At 34.3% G+C, this 10,000-nt stretch overlaps 1 protein-coding gene across 4 annotated transcripts in view; it reads left to right on the top strand.

Moving 5' to 3' along the window:
• Fam172a (family with sequence similarity 172 member A) overlaps positions 1–10,000 on the top strand; it is a 420,557-nt gene that overhangs the window by 168,325 nt on the left and 242,232 nt on the right. For all 4 annotated transcript variants that reach the window (XM_026783728.1, XM_026783727.1, XM_013349680.2 and 1 more), the window contains one exon: positions 5,935–6,153. In XM_026783728.1, coding sequence (XP_026639529.1) covers positions 5,935–6,153 — 219 coding nt within the window. The remainder of the gene's footprint in view (positions 1–5,934; positions 6,154–10,000) is intronic.

The raw sequence follows: 10,000 nt of genomic DNA, 5'->3' as shown, positions 1-10,000 counted from the left end.
AAATATGAAGATCTAACTCTTCTTTGGGTCATTTAGTAAAGATGTGTCTGTAGGGTTCCTGAGATCTCTTTAGGGACTTGGCTCTGTCATTGCCTGATCTCCAGCTAGAGTTCATTCAGTGTGTTAGGGGATGGCTGTCTGCAAAGTATCAGAAAACTCCCATAAAGCCACAGCATTCGATCTTATTCCTGCCCTTGATAATAATGATAATTGTGTTTATTTCGTGGTGGTAGTGGATTTCTGGAATGCTTTCATAGATCAGTTATTGACAAGTATAAGAAATAATTATGAAGTTTTAACATCCTAGTGTCCTAAAGCCTTCAGGGAGAAGTTAGAAACAGAGCAGGTGATATCATGGGTTAGAGTAGAGTGAGTTTTTAAAATAGCACTTGGATGACCTGAGATGTCAGAACTGGAGACAAGGGTGTGTGTTTGTCAATATATCCTTCATGTTTTACAGACTCCTAAGGGAACAGGGAAGATACAATTTCACCTTTTCTGTGCCAAAACATTTTAATTATATCTCCTTCCAAGTACAGCGGTTCAGTAACCAAGGAGTTGACATTGATGCATGTGTTGATAAAGCTGCAAACATTCAAAATGAGATTAACAAAGATTTTGAGCAAAGGGTGACAGCTAATTTTGCACAGTGTTCTGCATCTAATTCGGAGCACTGTAATAATAGAATATTTTATAACTGTTTTGTTATTCAAAATGACTTTTATGATGCATTTATGTTTGTGGATATCTTTGTATTGTGCTCAAGGAATTATCTGTCCTGTGGCTTAAAATTGTTTGAATTTGTTATGACCTTGAAACAATATTAAAGGGAAGAAGAAAAACTTCTCGTTTTGACTTGTTTTTTTTTTTTTGAAAATCATACTTCATCTTTAGAACTCTTGGTTTACACTAATTAATCCTGAACATAGAAACTAGAAGAAAGATAGTGAGCATACATATGCATTAATAAAATTGACAAGAAAAATGTTATATTCAGTTAGTAAATTGACAAAATTGTAGTTGCTTTATGTTCTTTGGCTTTTTAAAGCACATTTCTTATTTTTTTATTATTCTCTATTTGAAGGCAATTGAGAATCTTCTTGCATTTTTCTTTTATTTCTAAAATTTTCTCTCTTCTCTTTTTTTTTTTCTCTCTTCTCTTATCCTCTTACTTCTCCATCTGCTTTCACTTTTGTTTGCTTGGCCGTCTCTCATCCCAACTTGATAATGAGGAATGCAGTGTGACCCTGACCTCTATCAGCCCATGCGTGACCTTCTGACTCTACTATATAACCTTTGACCTTCTCTTTGACAGCTTGATTAATTACCCTGTGTTATGATTTATGAGTAAGTGCTATGTAAAAATAATAGACAACAGGTGGTCCTCTGAAAACTTTTTGTGGCATGTTTTCTTTCACTGACTAACTTGATGATCTATTTTAAGTAGGAGACTTATCTGAGATAATCTATGTTGGTTGATATTACAGTTATTTTATATCATGTATACAGCATGATATTCATGAAACTGCCTATTAAAAGATAATCCTCATGAATATTTTATAAAATATTTGTAGGGTGCAAATACCTCAATACATCTTGAGAAGCACAAAAAGGAGTCAAGTGACATTTCAGGCATTTCAGTGCCAGGTCACGTCTTGAGAAAATTGCTGAAATAATGAAGGGGGCATTTTCCAAGCAGAGCTGCAGCTCCAGCAGCTATGCTTACTTTAACGCTTCACTAGTGACTTCTGATTGGTTGTCATGACCTCATCTCACTGCTGCACCTAAGATGTTGCAGCAGTGACATATGCATACCATTCTTGTGAAGACGAGAAGAAACAGCATAACTCTTTCTGAAAAGATGAGTGGACAGTTGTTTGTGCATTTTACCTGTGGGCAGTTATAGATAACACTGCCTTGAGGATGAACACCTGTCTTCTTTGAAGCGAAGCAGGTAGAATGTTGAACTGGAAGAATATGATTGATATATCTATGTAAAATGATCTCCTACAGAGCTTTGCCTGGAGACCAAAATGGATAGTTCCGTGGGTCAAAAGATTCTAGTGTGGCCCTTGACCTCTCTGGTCACATGTGGCTTCGAGTATTGGCAAGTTAACATGCAGAGCAGACTACTTTCAACTGATTTTTTTTAATTTTAGTCACTCATAGGGTATTTTAAAAGCTGTAGAATTTGCCCCCATTTTCCCTTCTGTTTATAATTGGTAATTAATACACAAGCTTTTATAAGTCTTTAGTTTTTATAGTTTTATTTGGCATGAAAAGTAGTTTTTTGTCAGCTATTTTTAGATTTCTGTCATTATCGTCTTGATAAGTAAATTTCTGTGCTGACTTAATTTCTCTAGAACAGTTTCCTGTGTGTTCTTTGTGTTGAATTTTACCTGTCTGTTTCAGCCTATGCCATTATTTGTTAATGGAATGCTAAATTATTATTTAATAGTAAGTGTCTTTTTAGTCTTCACAGTAAGAGATCCTGGAACTCTGTGTATTTTATGTTACTCGTGTTTAACAAAGTGCTGTGTTTTAGCACTAGACTCTGGCGAGTCTCAGATTAAGATCCTGTAATTTAGAATTTATGAGTAAAGACGTGTAAATGAAACCCCAGTAACAGAAGAACTTTCCATGTGTATTTAGCATGTGTATGCAGCTTCCTCCACATTCTATGGGACTTTCATGTACTTATAGAACAATTAAGCAAAATTAACAAGTTAACAAAAAAGAGTGCTTCAGTGTAGCGCTCAGGATTTTAGGTCCTTGTTAAAGATTCCCCTGTTAAGGGCAGCAATAAATAGTTCTTTATAATATGCTTTATGTCTGATTTTATTTGGTAGTTTAGTTAACTTTACATTCAAGAAAGATCACACTATCAGTCTTTTTTTTCCTTAGCTTGCTGTATGTTATTGAATTATTGGGAATAGAATTATTTTTTAAGTCAGTATATGTTCTAGTTATTAAGGTTATAAGTTCTACTAAAACAATTAAGTGTAGATATTTTTGTCTCTGCTTTGTCTCACTTTACTTTCTTTGCACCTTGGCTACCATTTATCAGTGTTGACATTACCAAAGCCTTTATACAAATATATAAAAATAGAATCTAATATAAAGGCATTTTTGACATTGTATGTAAAAGAGAAAGGTAAGGAGCAGGTGAAGTTTGGGGTGTGTCTGTGGTTAGGATTTAAGTAAATCAATGCAAATACGTATGCGGCCTTTATTCTACTCTTTATAAACTTGTTAAAAATGAACTTTTGAACATTGTATCAGTTTATTATGAAATAATAATTCAAAATGCTAGTATTTTCTCTATCAGAATTGTAAATAAATTTTCAAGTCTAATTTTTGTAGAAAATATCCCTGATTATTTGTGATCATTATTATTTTAAATAAAATGACAATTTAAAATATCTAAAGAATACAATGTTCTTTAAATGGTTTGGGCAGTTAAAAACAATAATTTAACTATTTCAGAATTTATTGTTGACATTAAGTGTTTAATTTCTTTAATTGATTTGCATTGTGGTGATTTATAAATGGTATCATTTTTTTCTGTTGATGCCTCAGTGAAAAATGGACGTTGTGCCTTTGGAAAATTGAATAAATGATTCTCAGTTACATAATCAATAACTTAGGCAACTATTACTTCTTTGATGATTTATGTATGTATATTTTTAAAACTTATTTAGATGGGACATCTCACATTTCAGGATCCATTTCAAATTAATGAGGCTCAAGGTTTTTTTTCTTTTTTTAAGTGTGACTTCCAAAAATGAGGTCAAAATGCCCAGAGGGGTCTGATGTTATGGAAATAATATTTGGGTAATAAAGCTACATATCAGTTTTATCATTAGTTTTGCTCAGAGTTGTTCTCATTGCAAATCCTTGTTATATTATTATATTAATTATTATATAAGCATCATCTAATATAATCAATAATTAAAGTGTCACTTTGTTGCCTGGGGTTTGAATATTCCTATCATCATTATACTGAGCTAAGCAATTATTTACAGCTTTTATGCAATTTAAGATTCTATTTGGACTTCTTGTGTACAAGTACGAAAAGCTCAGTGTGTGTGTGTGTGTGTGTGTGTGTGTGTGTGTGTGTGTGCGTGCACGTGAGCATGTGCATGCACGCGGTTGTCAGAAAAGGTAGGGAAGAACTATGACAGACGAGCACTTATTCACAGTACAGATCTAGTGGGGAGGCAGTTTTCCTTTTGGCCTGTGCTGACCTTTTTTGGCCATGTTCCTTACACCAGAGACAGTGTACTGAATGTCTGCATTTCATCATGCTTAGCAGAGTGTAACAGTGCTCTTTAATTTACTTTGGTGGGAGGAGAAGGTGTAGGTAAAATTTGAGACGGGCGTGAACAGTTGTAAAAGGCACAAGGAAGAGGGCTAAGAACTTCCTTCAAATGTTATTTTAATAATTAGTCAAGTGTGTCCAACTGTCGAAAATCACCAAGTGACAATCTGTTTACCTGACAGAGATCACAATGACTTACAAGACTTTTGAATAGCTATACAGATTAGAATAAAGCAGGCCCAAATAAAATGTCTTTTGTTGGTAAAACTTTGACTCAACAGCTAACAAACTTAAAAAGGAAAGTGTGCAACATCTGTCTTACTCTGAAGTCAAAGGTTGGAATTTTTAGACTACTCTTTCAGTGATTCAAAATGAGGCATTTATGCACAAGTTTGATTGCAGGATCTGTTGAGTGTGTGTATTTTGCTCATCATGTTGGCATTTATTATTAGTTTCCACATGTATAAAAAGATTATATCTTAATTAATAGCCCTATCCCCAAATCAGGACATCAGTGGTTTTAGTCAACAGTAAAAGGGGAAAGGATTCCAATGACATTTACAACTAGTTCATGGGTCAAAACAAAAACAAAAAATCACAACCACAGTGGAGTAGACCTAAAAGTAAGAACTCAGGGCTGTGTCAAGATTGATTTTTTTAAAAATAATGTTTGTTTTTTAAAAGAGTTGAAATATGAGCTTTATGTAGAAAATTCCATGGTTATATTTTGAAACACTGTATTTGTTTTTATTATGGGTGCAGACTTTACAAATGTCGTTTTCTGTGGTCTTTATATTTTTTTGTCTTAATATATTACATTTCTAGGTATGACCTTAAAAGATTTTTACAAGATTATAATTAGGACATTTGTAATTCAGAATTGAATAGAAAATACATAAATTACTTCAATTTTTCCATTCTTCAAACTTGGTAGTAGTTGTTGTGTTTCTAATGTTTAGATTAATTCATCAGTTCAGTCTGAATAGCTGATCTATCAGAAATGTTTGCCTTGTAGAAGTGAGTAAGTCAGGAACATATATGTTTAAAATCTAAAGCCATTATAGCTAGATTTTAAACTTTGGAACTTACAGTCTCAGGGCACTCATTCTTAAACAAGATAGCCTGTTCCCGTGGCCTGGACCATGAAGCAAGTTTCCAGATTAAACAGGTCTTTCCACGCATCATCCCATTGGTTTATTTAGCTCGGTGATTTTCTCGTTCTTTCTGTATTGAAAGAGAGTAAGATCCAAGGTGCACAAGTGATACACTTTTTTCAAAACACACATTTGTGCTTTGAATGTATTCCTGTGTTATAATTTATCTTGATCATATTAGGAATAGATTGTCTTTTTTCATTTAAAATTCTTCATTTTTTCTGTATCAACCATGTCCATGTATTTTTATTCTTACAGATAATCTATGCTTATATATGCATGTAATAAAGGCAAACAGTTTTGACTTTATTTAAAAATTTAGCCTAATCTTTCTAAAAGAATATTTTAGCAATTTGAAACTGCATTAAATTATCTTGCCTAGAATGTTAGGCACTTTTTCATTGATTGACATGCATTCTGATTTCAAATTTTACCACTTTTTTTTTCATTTCAAAATAGGAAGGGTATGGAGTCATAGTCCTGAACCCAAATGAAAACTATATTGAAGTGGAAAAACCAAAAGCGCACAAGCATTCATCTTCTGATGGCACAGAGGAGCCAGCAGAGAAGCGGGAAAGGAAAGATAAAGTCTCTAAAGAAACAAAGAAGCGCCGTGATTTCTATGAGAAGTACCGTAACCCCCAAAAAGAAAAACAAATGATGCAGCTGTTCATCAGGGTGAGAAAGTGCACTACTTCCCTGCACTGCTTCTTTGCTTTTCTTAGTATTTCATCTCATATCAATTATTATATTGTCCTAAAAGCTATTGATTCTTTACTTTTTAGAAAACATTTATTTTCCATGATTATATGTCTATTTGGATGGGATTTTTCTTTCTTTTTAATTAAAGTTATAAAACCTTTCACTCTTATTTGCTTGCAACATTTTATAGAATCTCTAATGTAGATCCTGTTGTCTTTTGCGTCATTAGTATTTCAAGTAACCATTTATAAAATTTTAATATGATACAGCCAAAAGGAAGAAAACTTTTTAATGCATGTTACTACTTCAAGGCCTGATGAATATAGCACAGTAATTCTAAGACAAGATGTAAGATTGTCTTCATCTGTGGTGGCAAGTTTCACCAGATGTTTATGAGCAAATTATTCATCCACAGTGTTTAAGTCATTTCAGGGTGAAGTAGTTAATGTGTCAATAAATATATAAGCTCAAACCATTCAGAGGCAGTGCAATGAGGGGATTTTTGTGCTCTTGTCATTTCCAGTGAACCTTTGCACAGAATCATGGGAACCCTACAAGCAGTGCTGCCCTAGAACACAGAGTTCTGTACTGACACACACAAACATTTTTGAACTTTGTTATATTCTTTGAAGACACCAATGTGTGCCGTTTTCAAAATGTGTGTTTTGTTGGCTAGAATTTAACAATAAAACATTTAATAAAATGCTGCTGGAAGAAGGAAGATAGTAAGTTGATATGTTCTTTAGAGTTGAACACTCAGCGTCCTTAAAATTTAATATTTCATGTTTATAGAAAGGGTTGAGAAAAAAATAAGATTCCCTGTGTAGCCCAGATTGGCTATGTAGTCCAGATTTCTCTTAAACTTATGTGAAATTCTCATTTTTCCCTGCTGGATTACAGTGTGAGTACCAGACCTGGCTCTATCCTGTAATGTAGTAGTGACATTTTAGAATATTCAATTTGACCCATGTTTACATTTATTCTTAAAGATTACTAGTTAGATATTTCATACCATCTCTGAGGGAAAACACATTGATTACTGGTTTTATTTCTTAATCTTTTTTATGATATGACACTATCTTTCTGGTTTTAGAAAATGAACTTCAATGGCAGTCAGTATATTTTCAAGATCCTGAAAACTGTGCCCTGACCAGGAATACACAGAATATTTAATACCATGAGTCAAATTAGTTAAGCAGACTATAATATTTCACTTTTTGTGAATCATCCCACTGTTTAATAATTACTAAATTTATAGTCTCTTAAGTATTCTGTTTTTCCTGCTGTAGATATCTTTGCACAACTACACCAAAGTTTTCATATTGGCTTTTATGTCTATCTGTTCTTAAATTTTGCCATATCATCCCATGTCTAACTACCATTTATGATAAAGGACCTCTCGTATCCAGATTCCAAAAATGACTTTAAAGAGACTTTTTAAATACTTGTAGTCTTCATGTGTGTGTGTGAAATGGAAGCAACACCGTGACTTGGCAATGCTGAGATGCTTATTTCTCCATTGTTTGCTGTCATTTGTACAGATTAAGTGTCTCAAACACTCACTTGAAGAGTGGCTTCTCATTTGCCTTCCATTCTGTCTCACCAGCATTGCTTGGGTTTTTCTCTCTGTCTTTATATGTATCTGTTTTTCTTTATTTTCTTCATGTCTGCATCTCTGAATAAACACTTTTGACTACTAGGATTTGATTTCTTTTGTTTTGTTTTTAACTTTTCACTTAATTCTTTTCCAATTTTTATACTGTAGCTATTTTTCCATCTTTTTTATTTATTTATGAAGGAAGAGAGTAGAATTGGCCTTTTTTATTGTTGCTGTTGCCATTTTCCCCAAATGAGCTTTCCTTATAAAAACACTCCTCCTCATTAGGACCGTGGGAGCTCAGTCCAGTGCTCCAGTGTGGGTCTCTGTCTCTATCTCCATCCATCGCCAGATGAAGGTTCTATGGTGATATGCAAGATATTCATCAGTATGGCTACAGGATAGGACCATTTCAGGCTCCCTCTCCTCAGCTGCCCAAGGATCTAGCTGGGGACATCTCCATGGACACCTGGGTACACCTCTAGAGTCAAGTCTCTTGCCAACCCTAAAATGGCTCCCTTAATTAAGATATATACTTCCATGAGCAAGGAAGTCAGGACCTCGAGTGGTACGCCCACCCACTGAGATAGTGGGGCTGATCTAATAGGAGCTCACCAAAGCAAGCTGGATTGGGACTGATGGAGCATGTGATCAAACCGGACTCTCTGAATGTGGTGGACAATGAGAGCTGACTGAGAAGCCAAGGACAATGACACTGGGTTTTGATCCTACTGCATTTACTGGCTTTATGGGAGCCTAGTCTTTGTGGGATGCCCACCTTCCTGGACCTGGATGGAGGGGGGAGGACCTTGGACTTCCCACAGGGCAGGGAACCCTGACTGCTCCTTGGACTGCAGAGAGAGGGGGAGGGGAGTGTTGGGAGGAGAAGGGAAATGAGAGGAGGGGAGGAGGTGGAAATTTTTATGTAAAAATGTTTTAAAAATAACCTATATAAGGAGAAAGCAGACACTGAAACATCAACTTTTACAATCTTGAGTCTAAATTGTTAATATACAGAACCCTAAAGGTCAAACAATACCAAGCTATGAGCTTTCCAAGCTCTATGTGACACTACATTACTGCTCAGCATAAAAACAACCTGTAAAATATTTCACTCATGACAATATTTATTAAATATCTAAATTACATGATTTGGGTTTACTGGGTTGAATTAAATATGCCATGGAAACTAAAAAAAAATAAAAATAAATAAAAACACTCCTCTGAATCATATAGGCTTATATGTGACTTTTTGAGTTAACAACATATTTTCTTAACCCTATTTCTCTTAAATCACCTTGGATTGTGCATAATAACATGTATATGTGGGAACCTTTTAATATGCTTCTGAAAGATAAGGCTTTCTTCAAAATCTGAAAAAGAATGTCTTGCACTAATAGTGCATTCATTCTTAGGTAATATTGATTTACTCAAGAAATTTTTTTCCTTTTTATATGTCTCCAGGTATTACCACATCATGGTAATAACAAATAAATAAAAGAGAAATTAACTTTTTATATTCTTCTTAATCATTCATGTTTAGAGTTTCTCATCTTTTGAAAGGTTCATACAATATGTTTTGTTATATTCCCCATCCCCAGACTCTTCCCACAGCTGCCCACCCTACTTTGTGTATCTTTTTAAAGTAACTAATTAATGCTGCATAAATTTTCCCTTAGAATGTGGATGACTTACCAGGGAGTACACTCTTAGACAAAACTGTGTCTCCTTTATAGCTGCTAATGTTTGCCAGTAGTGCCATAGACAGGGGTGAGATTTCATACCCAAATCCCAGTAATGTGGTGGGATTTGACATGGGTTAGACTAACATAAGTTCTGTATAGGACCTATTATCTGTCCGATCATAGATTCTGAAATCAATAATGGTGCCAGTTATGGGTTTCATTCTATAGAGCAGGTCTTAAATCTAGTCAGAAATTGGTTGCCGTGTTTTAAGTGAGCTGATGCACAGGCTAGAGTCATACAGCTAGGAACTGATAGAAATGTGTGTTCAAATCATGTAATTAGCATGGACTTTTGTCCCCATACATCTTTACCACATTGTCCTTCCTACAGAAAACAAATTATGGAGCTGAAATAAGAAAATTAAAAATATTTGGTAGGAACATGTTATGGTATAGTTACATCTGTTGGTAATATATTTGGGGGGAGGCGGAGATCCTTAATTGAATAATAAAATTTAATAAAAAAATATAAAAAAATAAA

This window comes from Microtus ochrogaster, chromosome 19 (assembly GCF_000317375.1).
Source record: "Microtus ochrogaster isolate Prairie Vole_2 chromosome 19, MicOch1.0, whole genome shotgun sequence".
Lineage (NCBI taxonomy): Eukaryota > Metazoa > Chordata > Mammalia > Rodentia > Cricetidae > Microtus > Microtus ochrogaster.
Note: the sequence above shows the minus strand (reverse complement) of the source record. Positions and strands in the feature narration are given on the sequence as shown.